This window comes from Podarcis melisellensis (genome assembly GCF_964234715.1).
Source record: "Podarcis melisellensis genome assembly, chromosome: 1".
Taxonomy (NCBI): domain Eukaryota; kingdom Metazoa; phylum Chordata; class Lepidosauria; order Squamata; family Lacertidae; genus Podarcis; species Podarcis melisellensis.
Genome location: NC_138528.1, coordinates 49,409,235 through 49,433,465, shown reverse-complemented (window position 1 = coordinate 49,433,465; position 24,231 = coordinate 49,409,235). Strand labels below are relative to the sequence as shown.

Sequence of the window (24,231 nt, the reverse complement as noted above, 5' to 3'; positions counted from 1 at the left end):
GTTGGCGTTGGCAGAATTTGCCTACAATAATGCGGAGAATGTGTCCACAGGGATGAGTCCCTTTTTGGCTAATTACGGGTGTCACCCCAGGGCATTTCCAGGGGAAGGAGGGGAGAGATGGAGCGTCCCAGCGGCTGAACATTTTGTAGAAGAGATGGAAGCGATCCATCATCAGCTCCAGCTCAACTTAGAAAGGGCTAAGGCACAATATAAGAAGCAGGCAGACAAGAACAGAAGGGAAGGTGAAACCATAAGGGTGGGGGATCAAGTGTGGTTGTCAACCCAAGGGTTGCCGTTCAAAGGGGGTTGTAAGAAATTGAGGCCCAGAAGATTGGGACCCTTTGAGGTCATTCAGCAGGTCAACCCGGTAGCTTTCAAACTCCGATTACCCAACCACATGAAATTGCACCCAGTGTTCCACAGGTCGTTACTGTCACCATACAGGGGGGGACGTGAAGGGGAGCACGTCAGGGGACCAGCCTTGGAAGAGAGGGAACGCCGCAACCATGTAGCGGAAATCCTCGATTCCAGGTGGAAGGGAAATCAGGTGGAGTATTTGGTGGCGTGGGAAGGGGAACCGGAGTCAGAAAACACCTGGGTAAGTGCAGAGGAAGTCAATGACGAGGTTTTAACAGAAACGTTCCACCAAAGGTTCCCGAGGAAACCTCAGCCGATAGCAAGGTTTAGGAGGGAGTATTTCGGCACCACCGATGAGGAAGAGGAAATGGAAGGGTTCGCGGAGTCGGAGTTGGAAGAGGGAGTGGACTCCGATGACGAAGATTACCGAGAGAGTAGGAACAGCAACAAGTGGAGGGAAGTGTTCGCGACGTCGGAAGATGAGGGAGGTTCTTTCAGGGGTTTTACCTCCTCACCGCCAGTAGGGGAGGAGACGGGAGGGGGTGAAGGGGGCCCTGGAGGGGAGGTGGATGTCAGGGAACTGCCATCTAAAGCGCCGGGGGCGCAAAGGCTCACTGAGGTTGAGAGAGGAGTAGTAGCGGAAGAGGGAACCAGTAGAGGGCGAGCAAGAACTCCAAGGGAAAGTGAGTCGGAGGGATGGCTCAGAGACACTTCCAGCGAAAACAGTGGGGAGGTCTCAGGACCTCCTATAGGGACACCCACACCTCGCCGGAAACTGTCACGCCGAGAGGCCAGACGACGTGTTTCCGTTAAAGAGCTTTTATGTTGGAAAAGATTCCGAAAGCAGCCACTTTCGGATTCTACTAGTGATTGACGCAGCCATGCTGGAGGGGCTCCGTCACAGGCAGAGGTTTGAAAACCTGATCAAACTCTGAGGGACTTGCATTTTACGCACAAGCAGCTCATCGTCCCATCACAGAAGTAAAACCATGTGAAAACCAGATAAAATCAGCATAAAACAGAACAGGTATAATTGAAAGTTAAAAAGCCTAGAAACACAAAATGTTATTTGCTGGGCACTGAAAAGACACCTGTGTAGGCACTAGTCAACCCTCCCAGGGGAGAGCAGTGCCCCACCACTGCGACAGCCCTTTCACCTGTCACAACATGCCCCACTTCAGATGGTGGAGTTATCAGGAGGAGACCTCTGAAGGTTATCCCCATGTACAAGCAGGCTTACGTTGGAGAAGGCAGTCCTTTAGGTACCCAGGCCCCAAGCCATTTAGGACTTTAAAGGCAACCACCAGCACTTCCAATTGTTCCTGGAAATGGGCTTGGCACAAGTGCTGTTCTTTAAGCACTTGTGAAATTTGTTTCTTCCAAGGAATAAGTTTGTGTCTCACATACACTAAAGTTGTGGCAGATGTTCAGATTTTCACCAGCCAGTATGAGAAATTAAGTGTAATCTGTGGCATCCTGTACATGCCTGTAAATTAGGCATGCCAGGTTTCCAGTGGACTCTCGCAGTTCAAACAAAAGCTCTGCCCTTAGTTAGGATTATGTGTGCTTCATGACAGGAACATGAGATTTTTGCTTTAAAACAATCTCCATGCAGCAGAATGACTAAGAATCATGTTTTTCTAAAAAAACAAGAATAACCTAGATAGCACTCAGACTTCAATATTTCAACTTGACTCCAAGCCTTTTGGAGTTCATGGGTGGTATCAGAGGCTTGGGGTACAGAGCAGATTGCTTTATGTTTTGACTTGCCTATTGTATGTATCACAAATGTGTGTTTTTGACTAAACATTTAAACTGGTAATTTGTGGCAGCCAATATCTTAATTCATCCAGCAACCTCTCTCCCTGTAGAACAACAGTGAATCCTGTTGACTTGACTGCGGCCTGGATTGTAGCCTTGGTGCCCAAGAGACAGGAAGGAGAATTGTGGTCATGATGTACCCAAGCCACCTCTGTTTATTCACAGCAGCTCTTGGCAGCCTGGACAGGCCAATGGGCAAATGACATTTTCCCACATGGACCTCCGTGACTTCACCATAGTTAACTGGAAAGCAGTAATCACAGCAAATAGTAGGCATCTCATAAGGGCACTGGTGATCCCTTCTTGTGTAATGAGCAATTAGCAGAGAAAATGATATGACTGAGTGGTAAGTCCTATCCCATGTTCTGAGTATGGCAGGGTCCTTACCAGGAGCCCTGCAGGGACAGTGGTGAGGACATGGGGACAAACAAGAACTCAGTGGCTTTGGGGCTGGAATCTGCAGCCACCAACAGACAGAGGAGATAGCACACCAGGAAATTCCATGGTACATCAACAAACTGTTGGGTGTGCAAATGAGTTGGTGCCAAGGAGGGAGGGAGAAGGGGGAAAAAACAAATGCTCAGCCAGGAACAATTCTTGATGACCTCCTTGGAGTGGGTTACTAACTTGCCTAGGCTATGGAGAAGAATGTGAGTAAATACAATCTTATGCCCTTGAAGCTGACACCAATGAGGCTGCAGCTCTCAGTCTGTGATATGGAATTTCCAGTGGGATAATGAGTAGGGATATCCAGTAGGAAGATTTTCTACTTATGATTATGTTGTTGTCATTATTATTATTAATTTATTCATTTAGTTCTTGCCTCATGCAAAATGTCTCCAAATGACTTACATGCAGAATTAAAAACATCCATCAAGACTGCCTATCAATATATAGGTTTCATAAATGTTGAAGCTTGTTGCAGCATATCAAGAAAATATATCAGTTCATCAGATATATCAGTGGTTGTTACTGCATCATTATCTCCAGTGGAGCTCTCTTCTAATGTTCACAAAGTGACCAGAATACCAGAATTATTCAACGGGTCATTGTGAAATACTGGTCAGAAGAAATGTGGAATGGTGGCAACAAATGGTGCTTTCTGACTAAGAGAAGGAAACAAAACATAGCAATGCTCACAATTCAATGCAAGTGAATTTCTGCCTTAGTTTAGGTGCAATTTAGGCATGACAAAAATCTATCCACAGATGACACAGTGAAGAATCATGTTTACTTACCTTTGAACATAGTGAAGCTTTATTACTTACATCAGTAGAGATGCCTACACCCCTTCCATCTTCTTTTTAAATGATAGGCAGCAGGTTGAACATGACCTGAAGATATAAGGAAAACATCTGGCCATCTTTCCGTTTTGCAATAACAACTGGGACTTTATCATATATCTCTTAATAAAGATGCAGATTATCGCGAAGGATGAAAATCCATGTGGAATTCACCTGCAGCTGTATAGCTAACTTTATTTGCAGTCATAAATTGTATCATGCTCTTAGCCTTGCAGAATAATTGAACAGTGAGTGATGACTTTATCCTAGATAATTTTCACAAGATTAAAACAAAGTTTTACAAGTATTTTTAACTGCCGTGAAATATAATAGGGTAAACCTTGCCACGATTACTGTAGCATCTCCCAATGCAATATTATGTAGTGTGATACCTCAAATCTGTGTGTGCTTCATTCGTATCTGAATCATGACAGTAAAACCTGACTATCTCCAGGGTAATGTAATTAATCCCTGAAATGAGCTGAGCGACTAGGCCTGTTTAGATAGGATGATCAAATGCAAAGAGAGATCGTGTTCATGAACTTCCCAGGGTTAGCCTGATGTAAAAAAATCCCATTTTGCAGTGGAACTGGAATATATAGTGGTTTAGTTTCAGCTGCCTTAAAATCAAGGATGCTTGGCACAGGATTCAAGACGTTGTGTTCTGTCTTTCTGTGGATACTCCCAATACAATTAACGTTCCATAAATAATTATGCAAGGACCACAGAAACGTGTATTGCTTTTAAAGGAATCTGGCCTGAGATTGTGAAAAAATAAGTTTCCTAGCCCTCCTCTCTGCAGATTAAAAGTGTGGAAATATGTAGGCAGTGACCCATTGTAGGCATGAAAAGGACTAGCAAGTGTTCATGTGGTGGGATGGAGCAGCTTCTGTCTTCTCATCTCCTGTGATGAAGTGAGGTACTTGCTTCCCTTCCACCATGTCACATTTCTCTCCCCTCCCCCACCATCCCCAAAATTAAGCAAGATCACACATGATGTTATTTGTGTGGTGGAAGAAAAGAGGGATGTACCCATTTCCCCACCAAGCAAAGTCTCTCAGTGCAGAGTTTAGAATTTCTTACTGGTTACTTTGTTGTTGTTGTTGTTGTTGATGATGTTGTTGTTGTTGTTGTGTGTTTATTGAATTTATATACTGCCCTATACCCAGAGGTCTTGGCGGTTCACAAAACAACTTTACAAGGAAAGAGAGCAGGACTGCAGCTTGCAAGTGTTTTTGTGCATCTTTCCCCACATCCATAAAGAAAGGAGCATTTAGCATTTTGTTGTCTTGTGCTCCTCAGAAGAAGGTCCAGTGTGCATTTTTCTCGATAAGAAGTTTCTACACCTCTGAGAATTAAAACAAAACAAAAAACTCTCAAAACTGGGAACAGCAATGAAGCTAAAGGAAAGTTCTTTGATATCATTTTACTGAGAACCAGTCCCCAGGAATTAGCATTCAGCATAGGATAATACATAAACACACACAGCTGCTGCTGGGAGGGGGGAGATTCTGCCGCAGAACCACACCTGTTTCTATAAACTTTGTTAGGGCAGTAGAACTCCCCCCCCCCCTCGCCTTCCTTGAGATGGTGTCAGATTTTCAGGCTCCTCAGTCATGGCTGCTTTGAGCAATCACAGGAACCCAGGAAATGTCTGTTGATCAAAATTCAGCACTGAAAGTTTGGAGGGATAACTGGAGTACAAACAACACAATCCCCATGAGAGAGAACAGAGCTGGAGAAGGAAAAGCCCCATCTTCCAGGTCTGCAACAGAAGAGATCTCAGTCCCCTTCCATTTACTGCTAAAAGCGAATACAGGTTGAATGGAAGGGAAGCAGAATGCTGCCTTGAGAAGGATCTTGTACTCTGGCTCTTGTGAACTAACTCAAAATTCCATCTATACAGTGGTACTTCGGGTTAAGAACTTAATTCGTTCTGGAGGTCTGTAACCTGAAGCGTATGTAACCTGAGGTACCACTGTATATGGCTGTGCTGTGAGTATGTCAAGTCTCAACATTGTGAAACAGAAAAATCCCATGATTTATGGAAATATAGGTGAAATATTGACTGGAAATATAGGTGAGGACCCCAATAGCATTGCGCCATCAGTTTTCCAGGACCACCCAGCCTACTCCACTCCCATGGCCCCTCTGCTGAAAAGATGCTCTTACATGTCTAGAGTTCCTCTAGAGCAGGGTGGCCTCTCAGCAACATTTGAAGCAAGGTGGTGGGCTTTGGGGAGGAGACGTGAATGTTCAGACAGGGTGCTGGAGTCCTCAAACCCTCCCAGAGCCTCATGCCTTCTTCCCAGAGCCCAATGCCTTGCTTAGCTGCCTTTGGCAAGGCAGTGCAAGGACTGGCGAAGGGTGTGTGTGTGTGTCAAATTTTGGCCTGGCTCCTCCCCACCCCCTACATGACAAGGCAATGTGCGAACCACAGATTCTGTGTCAAAGGACTCTTGTGGCCCACTTAGTATGAAAATTTGGACCGCCATGTGCTAGAGCATTGTTGAATGAGGCACCAGGTACTGCACACAGAAGGGAAAGCTGGCTAGCTCCACGTAAACATTCTGTGCACATGACTGGACCGCTTTGGATCCCAATTGCATTAATGGAACACTGGAGTGAGAAAATAGACGAGCTATAGAGGGCTAACTGAGTGACCCAAGTTCCTTCCAGCCCTGTCCTCCCGCTGAGTTCACTTTGGATCCTGCCTGCCTGCTTCCAGCCTGGCCCTCCTTCTACTACTGGCTTTTCTTCCATACTTTGCATTCTTCTGCATATAGAAATACAGCAAAATTACTGTTGTTCAGCCAGTCCTCTCCTTAACTTCAGTCCACAGGCTTTTGGACAGGGAACATGCAATCATGAGCAGCTTTTTGACATCAGTATGTTTCCATTCTCCTTAGATCCCATAAACCTCCCTGAGCTTCACCTCTTTCGTCTCTCCCCCTGCCCCACTTCTGAGCCACAGAGGCCGTTCTCTGCCAGCCTCTCACAAAGCAGCTCCCGAAGAGATGAATCATTGGGTTGGCTGTCTTGTGTATTTTGGATCTGGTCTCTCTGCCTTCCTTTAATATAGTGACCAGATTCGCACACACAATTACAAAAGAGGCCATCCAGCTGCCTCGCTGGATGCCAAAGTAATAATGCCTGTGGGTTTGTGCTCCATACTTCTTCATACATGCCCCTAGATCTTGTTTGCCTTTCCTAATGCTGCCAGATGTTGCTTGGATGGGTTTCCTAGCATGTGGTAGCGAATGTTACCCTGCCAGTGATTTTTAACAAATTTAAGCAACTTTTAATTCACTGGGCTTTTGGCTCTTCACTGGGCCAAAATAGACATTACACACAGATGCATGTAATGTTGCCATCACAGCCCTTTTTAAATAAGAAAAGATGTTTCAAGAGTGTGCAGTCGGGTCCGGAGAAGTTTGCAGCGTCTGTGTGTGCACCCCATCCATGACCACCATTTCCCAACCCCACATCATGGGCAGCTCCCCACCCTCACAGGGTTCAAAGAATCGTAGAGTTGGAAGGGACCACGAGGGTCATCTAGTCCAGCCCCCTGCAATGCAGGAATCTTTTTGCCCAATGTGGGGCTCAAACCCGCAACCCTGAGATTAAGATTCCCTTGCTGTACCAGCTGAGCTATTCTCACTGTCTGAAGGAGAGAAGCTACTTGGCAGATCTGAAGCAGGGAAATGGCTGGCCAGGCTTAGTCATCATCGTTTCTGGTCCAGATTGCCTCTCCAGAAATTACTTTTCCTGTTTAAGTTGGTCATTGGTTTAATTCTACATATATCTGTATGAAACATATAATTTGGCCCTCAGGACTTTATGTACATCATGCATGTAAAGCACATTTAAAGCATGACCCCCAAAGAATCCCAGAAACTCTCATTCAGTAAGGGTACTGGGAATTGTAGCTGTGTGAAGGGTGAACTGCACTTCCCTGGGTTCTTTGGGGGAAGTTTTGTGCATTAAGTGATACATGTTTTACTGAGTCGGACCATCTATCAATGTAGCTTTATATTGTTTTTATTGACTGGAAGCAGCTCTCTGGATTTTCAGATGGGTCTCTCTCTCCCAGCTGTATCTGGAGATGAATTCTGATAATCTGCCATTCAACTACAGCCCTTTCTGTTAAAGGTAAAGGTACCCCTGCCCGTACAGGCCAGTCTTGACAGACTCTGGGGTTGTGCGCCCATCTCACTTAAGAGGCCAGGGGCCAGCGCTGTCCGGAGACACTTCCGGGGCACGTGGCCAGCGTGACAAAGCTGCATCTGGTGAGCCAGTGCAGCACATGGAAACGCCGTTTACCTTCCCGCCAGTAAGCGGTCCCTATTTATCTACTTGCACCCGGGGGTGCTTTCGAACTGCTAGGTTGCCAGGTTGCGCTGGGACCGAGCAACGGGAGCACACCCCGCCGCGGGGATTCGAACCACCGACCTTTTGATCGGCAAGCCCTAGGCACTGAGGTTTTAACCCACAGCGCCACCCGCGTCCCTAGAAGCCCTTTCTGTTACAACTTTTCTATTGGAATGCCTACCTATACCACTGAAGATAAGTCCTATTGTCACTTTCCATGTTCATACTCTGTTGGTAAGAAAATCTGGCTCCGGTAATAAGAAAACTAACTTGTTTTTAAAATATACTAAGTCAAACAATGTGACATATGCTTACTGAACTCAAAAAACTGCATACATGCATATTTTTTTTGCAGAATTTGGATTCTTCTTTTTGGCAGAAAGCAATGTGGTGGCAGGAGGAGAGGTGTTAGTAAATAAGGAACATTTGGAGCCTATGGATAAAGAAAGAAAGAGTCTAGACTGTTAAGGAAGCAGATGTTCCACTCCCCAAATGCTGGAATTCCCTACAAACTCTAAACGTGATCTAAGTCCTTTGTGCACTTTATGCCATCACTGGCCCCACTATTTTTTTGGGGTAGTTGAGGATTTGGAAATTTTATTAAATAAATAAATAAATAAATGGTAAAATAATATACTTCAGCTGTGTGGGCAAAGGGGTGAATTCATCTCACAAAAGATTCAATGATTTGAAACTGTCATCTGCTTTGATTAGTTGGAATAATGTCATAAAGAAAAATGTAAAAATAAAGGAATGTTGGCATATTCCAGCAAAAATGGAAAAGAAAGCGGAAATTGGTGCAGTTGGTGTGTTTGTCTGTGGTCAGGAATGGAAATCAGCCAAGTGAATTAGCACCATTGTTTTCCTTCACATCATCGTCACCCCCCATGCAAATGATACGTGATTTATGACTTATTAAAGATTGTTATGATATTTCCTTTACATTGAAACGAATGCAAGTTGTGCAAGTCACATAAATAGTCACATATGTTATGGTAAGTTATATAACTTAAGTTAATTAGCAGGCAGTGAGGTAAATAATGAAATATTTGTTGGAAACTGAACTGCAGCGAAACAGAAATGGTGCTGATTGTGACAAATACAGGTTGGCATGGAAATCGCTTCCTTCTGACTCCTTAGTGGTTGAGTCTCTATTATGCTTCGCCCACCTTCTTGTCTGTATGCCTTTTAACACTTCATTCTGCATTGTTATTTTAATTTTTGCAAGTTGTTCTGTGATGGTTGTGGGAAATGACCCATAAACTGAATGAACACAAATAGTAATAATATCCTTCTCTTTCTGTTGCAGACCTCTTGACAGCCAAGGAGTACCACTGCCTCCTGCAGCTGCTTTGCCCTGACTTCCCCATGGAGCTTACACAGAAAGCAGCAAGGTGAGCACTCCTTCAGCAGTTAGATCTGTGGTTATATCCTACAGCGAGAATCAGCTCCTGCTTTATACTTGGGTAGAAAAAGTGCCTGTACTGAAATGGTGTTGGCACTGACAGTTGTGCATGGTGCATATGCAATATGAATGATGCAGGTTGCCTATGATAAACACAGATGTGGGGACACAAGTCTTTCCTGATCATTGCTTTTGTGTTCAATACAGTGGTACTTCGGGTTAAGAACTTAATTCATTCTGGAGGTCCATTCTTAACCTGAAGCTGTTCTTAACCTGAAGACCACTTTAGCTAATGGGGCCTCCCGCTGCCACTGCGCCGCCGGAGCACGATTTCTGTTCTCATCCTGAAGCAAAGTTCTTAACCCAAGGTACTATTTCTGGGTTAGCGGAGTCTGTAACCTGAAGCATATGTAACCTGAAGCGTATGTAACCAGAGGTACCACTGTACAGGGAAGCCCAGCCTTGCAAACAGGAGTGTATTATTCACATTTGACTGTACTGCTGTCAGTACCCATTTAAACTTGAATGCTTTCAGCACCCTGACTTAAAACAAAGAATGAATACTGAACTGTCTCTTAAAATTGCAGTATTTGTGATAAGTAATATGTTTACTTTGGTGGGTTGTACTGCATGTTTTGGTTTAATATAAAGAGATCTGTTTCAGAGCTGAACCTCATGTTCAAATTCTGGGAGAAGGGGGAGGGGAGTGGGTTTTATTCTTGATCGACTTTCAGTCTGAAATCTTCCAAGGAACAGCTCCTCTGGTCTCAGTTCCAAACCCTTATGGACTCCAGACTGATATGCGAGATTCCCCAGGCATCCTGTTGACATCCAATGATCGAGTAATCTAAGCAATTTTGGCAACGGGTAGCCTGACATATCTCTGGCTTAGATACCGCAGTTGGGGCAGAGTCTATGTTGAATTGGATATGGGCAGATTTATCTGTAAAGTCGCTTGAAAACAAGTCACAGTTGGTGTGCTGATAGATTCAAACCACTTGAGAGATATTCTCAAGCAGTATATTAATTTTGTTTAAATAAATAAAATAAACTTTTGAACATGAAAAGCATGCAAACTGAGTGTGGGAGGGTGTCATACTAGATCAGTGGTTTTCAACTGTTTTATCTTCAGGAATATGTTTCTGTGTTGCCTTGTCTCCTGAAGACTGTCAAGGTACCATAGACTCTTAATCTCAGGTTCGTGGGTTTGAGCTCCATGTTAGGCAAAAGATTCCTGCATTGTAGGGGGTTGGAATAGATGACCCTTGGGTCCCTTCCAGCTTGGCAATTCTATGATTCTATGAGGAACTTCAGGGAGGCTTCTTGGTCATTACTAATCTTCTCATGAAGAACCCTCCAAGGAACCACCAGGGCTTTTCCCGAACCCAGTTGAAAGCCACTTTTTAAAAGTCTCATAGACATAAAGACAATGTCAATAGCAAGAGGATCTGCCTTTTGGTTCTCAGCAGAATTAGGTATGGTCTTAAGGGAATTGACAAGACAGGGAGTGCAAAGTTTGCCTGCTGCAGCAGGCTCTATGAAGCATGAGACGCTTTCTGCAATGCTCTAGTATCTTACTCAACATGCAGAAGGGGGGAAAATAAGGCACATGTCACCTTTATTGTCACTGCTGGTTTAATCAAGAGCCAGTTAGTAGAGTATCAAGAGCTGGCCTGTGAAACCTGGGTATTAATCCAATGAACTCACCGGCTGACTTTAACCAAGTGAGCGAGTCAGCTGTGTTTCAGTTCAGTTTGCAAAGTGACTTGAAGACTTGAAGTTCACTGCGTGCTATAACCTGAAAGAGAATTTCATGAAAATGCTTCACCGTTGGTATCTAACACTTTCAAAACTGGCTAAAATACATAAAATCAGGTCAAGTATTTGTTGGAGAGGCGGAGGGCACGATGATCCACATTTGGTGGAACTGTAAAAAAATAAAATGATTCTGGGAAACAATATACAATGATTTTTAAAATTTCCTTTGCAAAACCCCCCGAAGCCTCTCTGCTGGTTATTAACGATATTCTGAAAAATCTGAGGAGAATTTTCATGTATGCAACAAGAATTTTAATAGCTAAAGGATGGAAAGGAGAATCTGTTCCCACTAAGTTGGATTGGCAGGCAAAAATGCTAGAATACGCAGAATTAGCAAAAACGACAGGAAGAATGAGAGATGATACAGAACAAAGGTTTATTAGAGAATGGGACATTTACAGAGTATACCTAAAAGAGCATTGTCTAAATTCTCTGGCAGGTTTTGATTGACCCCTGCATGACAGTAGGAAATTTTAGAAAACCAAGACAATTTGAGACAATTTATGAGAGACAATGGAAAGTGTGCAGTTGATAATGTAACCCAGGAAACACGATGGGGTGATTGGAAGTCATAATGGAATCTTTGATGTATGAATTTTCTTTTCTTTTCTTTTTGTAATTTGTATTGATCTTGGCTTATTTTTGTTTATTGTTTTTTGCAAAATTAATAAAGCATTTAAAAAAAGAAAAGAAAAAAGAAACTAATAGCGGCCTACCTCAGAAGCTGATTGCAAGGATAAATGAGAATTTTTGCCAGGAATAACTTCATTGGTCCACAGTCTTCACAATGCAGGCTATAAGTCTGAATACATAAATCTGAGAGGAGGCACGGTGCTGAAGATTGTGTCAAGGAATTTAATCTGCAAAGCCATTGTAAACCTGAGGCCCCACTGAAGGGGGGCAGGCTTCGCACAACTCCTCTGTTGTGTGCTTATGCCTTGGAGACAGACAAGCTGGGGGCTTTGGGACGGCAGGTGTGAGAGAAAAATGAGATCTGTGTCTGAGGCACCCCGGCTCAGGTGGGAATGATCTCACTGCCTTTGCTCTTCTGGGTTTGAGAGCTTCCTTGCGCTAACAATTTGCTCTCACCCACGCAGCTAATCAAGGGAAGTCACTTGATATACTGCCTTAAACCTGAAGCTAGTTTTGCCTCTCCTTCCTCTTCTATACCTTCTGATACTCTTGTCTGCATTTTTCTTTTAGTTTCCCCCTACTCATACATCGGAAGCCTCTGGCTGACGATGGGCCATTAGTGTCACCAGCTGGACAGATCGTTTTTTCCCATGCAGCTGGCTCTTTCGATTCAGTATCGGCAAGCAGGCTCATGCTTGTCACCTCCCCTGCCAACCAGGATTCTTGTTCCTGCTTTCAAGTAGGATATAACTTAAGGCTTACCATCAGTCCACTCAGTGGCAGCACCTATCGATAAGCTTTGGGGGCTATGATTTCATAGGCAGGCATCGTTCATAATCCAACAGGCCTTTTGGAATCCTTGAAGCTGCATGGTTGAGATGATTTCACAGGGCAGCCAGCTCTTTGGAGGCCTGTTGCTATGTGCTGATAACAAACAGTATGAAAGAAAGAGGTCACATACGATGTTGGGGCAGAGAGGAGAGGCAGCCGCAGTGCAGAAGAGAACGAGGTGTGATCCAGCATCTTTAAACACAGGTTGGCTCCATTTGTGGGGTGGCATCTAAAAGGGCAAATGGTAGGTGAGTGGTGGGCTGTGAGCTGCCTGTCCACTGCTCCCATCCCTCCCCCCCAGTCCCTCTCTCCAAAGACTTTTCTTCTAGTCACCTTCTGATACAGGGAGTAAGCCTGGCTGCTAGAAAAACTTATGGGAGAGAGGCTGTGTATGTATTTCTCCAGGAGGGGGTGATGGCGAGTGGGGGAGTTCCAAGAACCCTCACCTATGTTCCCCTTTGGCCTTATGAATCACACCCCACCCCACATGAAAGGGGCAGATGCAGGTCTGCTGCTTCACGTGCACTGGGCCTCCATCTCTTGTGACGAAACCAGAGAGAACTGGGCTAGTTCCCACAAGCGCCGGTGAGTTCCCTGCAAGGCATCGGCCACAGGCAGTTTGGAGGCTTTCATCTTTGGCAGTGATATGTGACATAGACCTGCTTTGATTTGTGGGGTGGGAAAGAGGACGGTTATCTGGCTAGAAGCAAACTATTAGGACTTGCAGCAGAATTGCAAGCACACCATATACTGTGCCTAACTCCCTTTTTAAAGCAACGATTTGTGCCTGCTAGTTAATATTAGGCTTTGCTCATATTAAGTGCTCTCTGCACGGGCTCCCAGTCCCATAACAGGGGTGATCAGGAAGAATGGGGAGCCGGGACACAGACATGAGCTGATCCAGCTTGGCTCGAAGAGCAGAGGCCATTCTGTCTCCAGCACCACAGAAGGAGTGATGGGCTGTGTCCCACACATCAGCTGCTTGTAACCTTGAAACTACCTGAAGTCTGCCCTTCCCAAAGGGTGTGGTGGCAGAGGTGTGAGAGAAGTCTACTTAGTGCCGGGCAGTTTCCTCAGTTCTGATGTCAGGGGCGGGTCATCAACAAAACACCCAGTGTCAGGTAAGTTAGCTCTTTATTCAAAGAAATCCAAACAGCTCAGTCCTAGTGGTCACAGCAACCCTTCCCAGTAGGCCTAGCCCCAACGAAGCAGTTGTGAGGACTGAAGGTTCCTTCTCCAGCAGCCTACAGCTCCTCCGCCTGGTCTCTCTTTGCTCCGCCCTCTTCATTCCTCTTCTTGTTCTGGGAGACCAGGGGGAAGGGGAGCTGGTCACAGATGGAGGGAGAGCTTTGCTGGCTTCTTCAGCAGCCTGCCTCCACTTTGCCTTTTGACCTCCCCCTGCCCCTGATTCTGGATTCCTGTCTGTCACAGCCGCTTCCTGCTCACTAAACCCTGTTACCTCTTCAGCTTCCAACACCTCCTCCTCCCAGTCTGCCCCCTCTGCTCCCTCTGACCACTCATTGTCGTCCCACCACCAATCCCCTGGCTCTGAGCCTTCTTCCCCTGGAGGGGGTGCCTCCCTCTCCCTGCATCCAGCCAGTCCATAGCAGATGAGAAGCTTTATCAAGACCCCTCCCTGCATCTGCTCAAAGGAATGATCAGATTTCAGCTATTTCAACAAGTGCCTTGATGACATTGTGCTGATTAACAAACATTCCCCACCCCATAACATACGCTTGACAGTTTCAACTTGTTGCTGCTGAAAAGTAGGCTTGCTGGGGTTTCATATCATGGCCAATTTCTGTCTGTGACACCCGCTGACTTAGGGCCAAGCTAGATGTCCATTTAATGGGTAGTATACAGTGATGGATCTTATTTTTCCCTAATTAATTACAGGGGTGTGTGATTCTTACTAGGAAGCCAAAGCACAGGATATGGAGGGAGGCTTATTTCTTCACTCCTTCATGTTTGGAAGAGAGGTTCCTCCCACCCCCACCCCCCACCCCCAGCAGCTAGCAACCTTAGGAGAAAAATGTTCCGACTCTACTTTCACAATATGCTGAAGGTAGGAATTGATAAAATGGATGGATGGAGGAAGAGGGGACTTAACTTACAGAAAAGCAGAGTCAGCCTACCACATCTGATCTACAACATGCCTTACTTTCACTAGTAGTCCTTCTGTCACCTCTGTGTTTCTTTAGTTTTTGTCATGAACTAAAGGCATTAAATTGAGTGCTCCACAATATGCAAAGCATCACACTGACATGTAAAACCTGGGCTCTGTAACCTTGTGCTTGGAGTGCAATATGAAAAATAGAAAGGGAAGGATGAGACGTTTCTCCTCCCCCTGTCCACAAACATCTGTTTTCTAGAGAGTTCGTGCCGGTCCATTTCCAGCTCCAGGATGTTGCCATAAATTAGGACCACGTCCCTTTCTTGTGGCTCCTCCCCTTCCTCAGATTTCCCTCCCATTCAGCTCTTTAGGAGAAGAATAAACATGTCCCTGACAGTGCTTTACAGGTTGCTTCAGCTGTGCAGCCAGCAGTTCACTTGGGGAAATAACTCTGTCGCTCACCCTCCTCTTAAGCAACTGGGCCGGTTCTACCCATGACTGGTCTTCTCTGGAGAACAGACACTTGGGCCAACTGGAGCCGGTAACCCAACACCAGAGGACACCTGCTTCCAGCTAGGTGCTTCCTCAAGACACCTTCTGGCATAGCTTTATGGTCTTCCCTTAATTTAGCTTCCTCAAATACCTTTGCAGAGCTTCAGACAACTATCACAGCCTTCCAGCACTTCTAGAATTGGGGGTGGGGTGGGGGGAGAGGAGTGTCAACTCCATTAAGGGTCAGACCTTGAATTCACCACTGAAGCTCAGCATGACTTCAGTGCCCCTGGCTTTTTCTTCACCCTCTTTCTTCCAGGAGCAGAGATTTCCTGGTAACTTCTTTTCAGCCTCTCCTCTGACGCCTGCTGCCTTTGTTGGGGCTACCTGAGGGGTGCAAGGCTTTGAGGCACCGATGCAGCCTGTAGCACTTCCAAGGGCTTGAAGAGTGGTTTTGGATGCCAGAGGCTGCGCTGCATTGCCTGGGAGATGGAAGATGCTCTGCCTTCCAGCTTCAAAGCCATCTCCTTGATGTGGCCACCGACAATCTCCATAACGTGCTTATTAGTGGGAATTAAGAACTGGAGCTGCTGCCGCTCTAGACAGCAGGAGGAGGAGGAGGAGGAGGCGGTTTCTGGGACATAATAAATAAAACAGAAGCACTTCGACATCTTCAAAGGGTTTTGTTTTAAATAGTGGCTTTTCTCCTGGGGACCCTCTTAGCTGTAGCCTTTCTTCTTGGCAATAATTAATTCAAGCTGCTCTGTGTGCTTGAATTTGCCTCACTGAACTGAGCTGGTCCAAGTGGCGGAGAGGGAAGCCTTCCCCGCAGATGCGTCCGGCCGCTCTTCCGTCTCCTCCTCCTGCTCAGCTTCCGCAAGCCTCTTCCACCAGTTGGAGCAACCCAGGACTTATGACTTCTCTCTGGATTATAAGGGTGTCCTAGTCCCAAACCCTCCCCATTAAAAGGCATCCCTGCTTTGAAGGATACAGTTCGCTCTGTGTTAGAACCATATGAACGGACAAATGCTGGAGGATGTTTGCCAAAGCCATGACAGAGCTTACTGTTTATGGAAGCAAAATGAGTTCTCACCCTATTTGACCCTGCTATGAAGAGCGAATTGTATATCTGTATGTAGGTGCGTTCGTAGGCTGTGATGTGGGCCCAGCTGCCCTAACAGGATCTCTCTAGCCTGGGATGGCTCAGCTGGTACAGCATGAGATTCTTAATCTCAGAGTTGTGGGTTTGAGCCCCACATTGGGCAAAGGATTCCTGCATTGTACGGGGTTGGACTAGATAGCCCTAGTGGCCCCTTCCAACCCTACAGTTCTATGATTCTAGTCTATCCATTCTCAAGTTCACCTTCCATTCGTGTATTTCGTGCATGGGGTCTTTATATGGACAAAAACTGGCAAACAGATGCAAACTAAGAGCCATGCCAGTGTTTGTCACCAAGTAGGAAGCATAAAACACAAATGATAGTTCCATGTTCCCTGCAGAATCCACTAAACAGATGCGGGTCCCAAACAGTTAATGCACTCCCCACAAAGTGCTCCCTTCTCCCTACTCATTGTAGTGAGCAGCCCAGACTTGAGACATGAAGGGAACAAAAGGATTATTTCCTGAATCCTTCATAGGAGCATCCCAGGTTTCGCTTTCATCTTGTTCTGCTAGTTTAATAAATATCAACGCTATTTGGAACTGCAGCATAAATCGGCACAGTAAAGCCCTTTTCTTTCCTGCTAGCATTAGCTGTGTTTGTCCAAGGTCAGAACAGGAGGAATTTGTTGCTGCAATCTTGTCTTCATTTTATCCTTTATGTGTAGAGTACTTGGCCATTATTGCTAAACCAAGATAGCAGAAGGCAATGTGTCCTTCATTCTTTTAGGATTCCAGAATGTGCTGTCAGAAAATAGTGATTCTGTATCTTACATGTATGACATTTTTATTTCGTACTGGCCAAAGCAGGACTGATACTTGTGGGTTTCCAAAGTTTAGGTGTCAGGAAGGTCCTCCATCACCACCTTTTTAGGAACAAGTGAAATAAGTTAAGAACCTCCTTCCTTTAAAGCACCCAGTCTCTTGGAGGCAGCTCAGCTCTCAATGTTTCATTTCTATTTCCACAGGGTTCTAATGTTGCTTCCACACACCATGAAATCAGATTGACCCAATAGCCACGCTTGTCTGTTTTAGCAGAAGCAGTCTCAGGGCACCTTAAAGATTTAGCCAGTTTATAACAAAACAGCTGAAGCCACAGGTGATGAACCTGTAGCCTTCAAGCTAAATTTGTGTGGTTGGTGGGACTTCAGAGAGCAGGAGGCAGGAAATTGTGTGTGTGTGTGTGTGGCTAGGAGAGAGCCAAAAGAGATGGAGTGATGGAAGACAGGGAAGCCTTTGACATGGGATCAGTTTAGACCTCTGGCAGTTTAGACCTCTGTTCATTCATTCCCTGGCAGCCTGCTGGGTGAGATGGAAGAGAGGCGAGAGAACAGTGGCACACCGGGAGAGAGAGGAAAGGTGTTTCGCCCCACTTTTGGCTCTGCCTCCCATCACCTGCTTTGGGAAATAGGCAGAGGTAATTCCTAGGATTCCAGTCCCTGGAAGCTTGTGCATCTGTTCTAGTCTATAAAGGGCTGTGACCCTCTTTGTGACTCTGAGGAGTCCTTGCTCACTTCCTGTGAACTTGGCCTCAGCTGTAAGTTACCTGGCATAGCAACTGGCTGTTGTTGAGCTGTCTGTCTCTCCTTCTCCATTCCAGGATTGTTCTCATGGATGATGCTGTGGACTGCTTGATGTCTTTTTCAGACTTCCTGTTTGCCCTCCAGATCCAGTTTTACTACTCAGGTGAGCCCATCTTACTAACCTTGTCTCTCTTACTACAGTGACCCATTTAGGATTGTAGACTCTGGACTTAGCAGCTTCACACCATTGCCCACCCCCCCTTTTTCACATGGTAATATGTATTGCTTCACTTACTTCAAAACATGATAAGACAGCAGCCCTGCACTTCACTCTGCTGAGTGTGGCCCTGCCCTCATGGTGCCACTGTCCTCCTGCACAGCTACAATAGACAGGAGTGTGGCAGGAGTGTGGGCAACACAGGCCAGGAAGCCTTGTCCTACAACACAGATCCTCCCGATAGAGAACTGCATGTGAAGATCATTCACTCGACACATGCCTGAGTCAGAGAGACACTTTGGACGCAACTCATTTCCAGAAAACACTGAAGTTAAAGCATGAAAAGTACATGTGGCTCCTCCTCATGTGTGAACTTTGCATCCATTTCACCGTATATTTATTATTATTGGTTTATATATTTCTCCCCTCTCCTTTAAAGGCAAGCCCTCGCAAGGTGGCTTTTGAAAAACAATGGACAAATAACAATAAAAACACATGAGATAAAAGCATATACAGGGGGTCCAGCTTGAGTGAACTCAGTGAAATAAAGAAGTCTTTAGGGTCTGCTTAAGAACGACAAGAAAAGGGGAGAAGCAGAGTTCTTCTACAAGTGTGGAGCTGACACGGAAAAGGCCCTGTTTTTGGTATTTGCCAACCTTAGTAGGAGGTCCTTAGCCTGGGTGGGTTCATATGGGTGTAGGCAGCGCTTCAAATAATCTGGTCCTAAACTGTTCAGGGTTTTAAAGGTTACCACCAGTTCTTCACACGGAGCCCAGAAACAAGTGGGTGGCAAGAGCAACTGATGCAAAATCAGTGTGATGTGATCAAACTGTCTACTCCCATAAGCATTCTGGCAGCTGAAGTTTGTAGCAGCTGAAGTTTCTGGACTGTCTCCAAAGGCAGTCCTATATGCCAATCACTGTAGTAGTTTAGTCTGGATGTAACCAATGCATGTGCAATTGGGGCCAGCTCCACTTTCTCCAGACAAGGCTGCAATTGGTGAATGAACCCAAACTGATAGAAGTCACTCCCAGCCACTGAGGTCACTTCTATAAATAACACTATGCCCAGCAGCACCCCCAAACCACACACCTGATTCTGTGTAACCCCATCAAAACCCTGTTGTGAACAAACCTCCATTGATATGTGCACCCACCATACCTGAACACTGGCCATGCTGCCTCAGATTGCATTGTAACCCAAAACACCTGGAGAAGAAAAATATCAATATACAACCAGCACGACCACAAATAGGCATCATGTACATGGTTTTCTCACATCTTCACAAAAACCCTTTACATGTAGCAAATTCAGAATGCTTGAAGCAGCCCCAAGTATTTTATTTCTGGAAAGCAGTTTCCTTTCTGATGGTAACCAGCAAGAGAATGGGTCTGAGTGAAAACTCTAGCACCTGTCGGGTAAAAACCCTGAAATTTGGGAACAGTGTATATTCATGGTAACCGTGTGGAAATGCCTGTTTACATTTTATTGCCTCTGGGAGATGGAATCGTGTGCTAAATTCCTTCATCCTTACGACACGCCTCTCTGTTGTTTATCTCTGGGCAGGGATGGAATCCAAATTTACAGCAGATAATGAACCCCTCTCTCAGTCACTCTCTCCTGCGTGAATGGGGTCCATTTCAAGAATGCAGCATGTTCTGAAAGCTGCTCTAAACTCTGGACCTTCAGGATAACCTTAGAAAGCCACCCATCTTCGTGACGCATCATAGCCTTCCAGGCTCTAGTTGTGTGCGTAGAGGTCGGCAGACACAGACCACAGGTCACCACTTCCATGCTCATCTGCGCACGTCAGCTTTTCAGGCTACCCTACCAGCCCACATGCATGCAAACCACTCAGTGTGGAATCTACATCTGTAAATGGCTGACCAGGTCCATAAACAAACTTGTTTAAATTTAGATTCTGGGAGTAAACAGCGGGGAAGGTTTGGAGCCTGGGGGGAAATGCTTTCGGCCAGCTTCTCCCCCTAATTTCCCCTTTGGACCCTGTCTTGTGTTTACTTTGGATTTGTGCTGAAGTACACTGGGCTGCAGGCTGGAGACTGCTTGACCCAACTCCCTTGCCTCCTCCAACAATGCCAAACAGCTTCTTCCTAACTTGGGTGGTGTTTATCTCTGTGACCATGGAAGTTTGCGTGTTTAAGAAGCTGGTCTGATTGGGTGGCCTTGACTTTCACTCTCCTTCGTAGAATCAAAGTTGGAAGGAATTTTTCTTAAAAAGCACACTCAAAGAGCAGGACCAGCAATTCATCCACAAGATTTTCAGAGGTGGCCCTGTGAAATCCTCTTGTGGCTTTCTTGTCCCATCCTGAAAAGGCTAAGTGCTAGGCTGTGTCACAAAGGCACAGAGGTCGCCAGTGTGATTTCCTCCCAGATGTTGTGGGCTACAGCACCCACCAGGCCCAGCCAGCATGGCCAATGGCCAGGGATGATGGGGCTGCTTGGTTTTTTGTTTTGTTTTTTACAATTCTAGACCACCCTTCATCTGAGGATCACAAGGCAGTTTACAATATAAAAACACAAAAATACATACCATAGTATTAGTCCAAAACCATGTGAAGGGAACCATGTTGGCGTCCCCTGCACTAAGGCCTTTTGGGTCCTCATCACATAGTAACACAAGTAAAATCACAGTATTGCATGCTCTAAGACGTCTTTGGCAGTATCATGCGTAAGTAACTGCAGGAGGAAGAATGGGATCGATTTGCTACACATGTCCCCAAGCCTTGAGAATTCCCATGTGTGCCAATAACCATGATTTCTAAGTTGCCTTTCTGTTTTTACAGAGTTCATTGAAAGCGTGGCTGCCATCTATCAAGAGCTCTTGACGGGCAAGAACCCAAACACTGTCATTGTGCCTACATCATCCTCTGGGCAGCATCGTTCGCGCCAGACTCTAAGTGAGTGCAGCCCCCTCGATGGGGTGGAGGCATCTGCATTTTACCAGTGCCTTGAGTCTCTGTGTGACAGGTCCAAATACAGGTAAGGCTTGTGACCGGCTAACATGAATAAACCATGGTTCATCTCTGCCTACCTTGCAGGGAGGGGAGGGGCTCCCTGAAGTCTAGGCAAAGACACTCATCACATCTAGGAACTGAGATGTGGCAAGTTGCCCTGTATCCTTAGCCCAATGCTGCCTCTCTGCTCTCTGAAACTAGCATGGCTAAGTACCACTGATAGTTAGATGGGTGACAGAAATTATGATACCAACTTCTCAAGGAGCGCACAACTGCAAAAAGGCAGTTTTCCCTGTAACAAGTGAGCACGTTTTGAGACCCCTCTTAACTCTGAGTTCTGCCAGATGGAAGTGGTCTTTTGACTTAAGAGTACCCCAGTATTCTCAGGCTCATCTAGGGCGTTTCAGGCTGAGCGTGAAATAGGGCCCATTTCTCAACAGAAACAGTGCTGACAATATCCTTCCTTCAGTATAAGAGCTATGCCAGCGCTGACAGAAATGGATTGCAGTACCTGCTGGTCAAAGTTGTTGGGAAATGCCCTTCAGCAAAGCACTTTTCACCTCCTCACATTAAAAGGCAATCATGGTTGCCTGTGGAGATTGATTATTTATTCATATCCTGCTTTATAGCCCCAAGACACTCTCAAAGCAGCTCACAGAAGATTCTCAAATCTAGTACAGAAGCAGGAATTGTACAGGGCCCACACAGAGCCAGGCTTGTCCAGGCAGCATTTCCTGTCCTTGTCCTTCTTCCTTGATGCCATAGCGGGCAGCAGTCCTCCCCTGAGGCAAGGGAATGGGACTAAGTGACTGGATCCTGTCAAGCCTATGGTGGAAGGAGTCTTCCCTTACTGGTGACATGCCAGGTGGCAGCTCCCACCAAAATCCCTTGAGGCAGGGGGGTGCAGCCCAATTCACGCATGGCCAGAGTCAGAGGGAGTTATGGGGAGATTATTTCCTCCTGCGTCCTTTTAAAAGACAGCTTCATGTTGCAAAGTGACACCTGATCCATCCCTCCATCCATAAGCTGAAATTGCTGAAACTGATGCAGCACAATTTCTTCCTGTCTTCCTCTCGTTTGCCTAGTTGTCCCCCATCTGCTATTGTGAAGGAAGTTCTGAGCAGTGTGCAGAGACTGACCTTCTATGGATTTCTGATGGCTCTTGCAAAGCATCATGGGATCAACAGAGCCCTCGGTAAAGAAAAGTCCCCCCCTGTTTCTTCCCTCTCCCCCGCAATGATGTGGTCTAGGGAAGTTGACAGCAGGTTTTAAAGTGACCACTGAGAAAAATGTCTTTGCCGTGACCAAATATGCCAGAAGAACAAAGTAGGAGCATTTTAGAAAGGTCCCTTTGGAGTAAAGAAACTTGGAATGAATCAGTCAAGAAAGGCAAGCGGGACAGTACAAAAAAAGAAAGAAAAACCCTTCATTTAAACTGCTTTAATTCCTTCCAGTTGCCCAAAGACCACATCATGCATTATCTTTTAGTTGTAAAGTGTGACTGTGGCAGATGCGTGTTTGGAAACATGGGTTTCACACCGGTTCCCTTGTCAGGCAGCTGTGACTGGCTGCAACCGTATGCTGACTATACATTTGTTGATTTGCTTCTGCAAAAGGAGGGAAGTGTTTCTTAAATTAATTGTTTAATTCTTGGCCCAATCATTTGTGGCCTGCACTGGATCAAATGAATTATGATTGGCTAAAGTGAGCCCATCAGATTTCACATTTACTCTCATGTATTCCTTTGTGCTAAATTTCTAGCTATTGTTGGGTTCTGTCCTATACAGTGGTACCTAGTGACTAGTACTAGTGACTTCTGAGTATCTTCAACCCATTGCAAGTCCCTGTACCAAGCTGCTTCTCAGTCCCTCTGCCCTCTCTCGTTTTCTGGCCCGTGTGAGCCGCCTGCCTGCGAGGGTCTAAGTCACAGCACAGCCAGCGCTGCTCTCTCCCTCCCTGTGCCTCAGCCAGCCATCTGAGCTGCTAATGCTCTCCTGGTGCAGGGCTGTTTACCCAGCAGCAAGGAGATTATATATCAAAGAGGACAGAGCATACAAGCCTGCAATCCCCTCTGCAAACAGGCTTAGAGAGACATCCATTCACAGGAGGAAGAGGGTGCCTGGACTGTGCCCAGCCAGGTCTGCAAAAGCCACTTTCCAGTAAAGGGGCAAAGCCAACATATGGGCTGAGCAAGCCCTGCCCACTGCCATCGCTGTGCCATGCACAAAGTGCCTGGGTTTTCCCTTCCATTAAGGAAGGCCTGGCCTCTGGCCTCTTGCCAGCTTCCTGCCGAGGCCTCTCACAGGGAGGGGCAGCAGCCGCAAGTCGAACAGGTGCTCTCGTCTTGGCAAGGGAAGCCAGATTCTTCTCCTGGTGCCTTTTCATCTTCCCTGCACGCAGGCTGATTTGAATAGGCTTTGGTCTGCAGGGGATCACAGCGAGCCCTGCAGCGAGGGCAGTTCCAGGCGAGGGCTGGGAGGCGCTTTCAGGCAGGGGCCTTGGAGAGGCGGCAGCCCTGCCATGACGAGAGACAGGGATTAGAGCACAGTGGATGAGTTTCTCAGGCAGATGGCAACGCCCAGCCTCACGTCAATATTGATTCACCGGTCCTCTAAGTGCTGCCTACCAACTCTCCCAAGAGACTCAAGCGTCCCAGGAGACTTTCTTACACATGCAGGAAGATTACCAGCATTTGGCTGGGTTCAGCTAATTGAGGCTGTGGAAGGCTGGCAGCAGGCAGGAGCATTTTCTTGGCTGCTGCAGGCTTTTGTGACATGGAGCCAGGGGTGCTGAAGAACCCCATTTCTTGGAGCGTCAGAGAACACAGGAAGTTGCCTTCCTCTGGTCAGACCATTGGTCCATCTAGTTTAGTGGCTCTCCCAGCTTAGCTCCCACCCCAAGCCACTACATCTTTATTTACCCTCTTGCAAACATGCATCCAGTACATTGTGGGAAGCAGAAAGGGTTAAGGCATTTTTTCTCCACCCCAAGTTGTCTCCTATCAATACTGCTTTGCAGCAAGAAAGCAGGCCATCAGGATTTCATTCTACACAATTGCACAGTTTCTGTGAAGACACAATGGAAAGACAGCGGGGCAAGGGTGCTTGCTTTCAGCTTAAGTGTTTTAGTTTATGTGTTAGATTTTCTATGAGGCATCCCTCAGAAGACGACAGCTGCATAGGCACCCTTGTTACAAGCGGCCGAGATCATGTAGCTCCTTCTAAGCAAGAAAA

General features: G+C 46.1%; 1 protein-coding gene across 4 annotated transcripts in view; it reads left to right on the top strand.

The window, feature by feature from the left end:
* CSTPP1 (centriolar satellite-associated tubulin polyglutamylase complex regulator 1) overlaps positions 1–24,231 on the top strand; it is a 145,832-nt gene that overhangs the window by 118,934 nt on the left and 2,667 nt on the right. For all 4 annotated transcript variants that reach the window (XM_081901757.1, XM_081901758.1, XM_081901760.1 and 1 more), the window contains 4 exons: positions 9,142–9,226; positions 17,884–17,969; positions 20,828–21,023; positions 22,084–22,193. In XM_081901757.1, the coding sequence (XP_081757883.1) occupies positions 9,142–9,226; positions 17,884–17,969; positions 20,828–21,023; positions 22,084–22,193 (477 nt within the window). The remainder of the gene's footprint in view (positions 1–9,141; positions 9,227–17,883; positions 17,970–20,827; positions 21,024–22,083; positions 22,194–24,231) is intronic.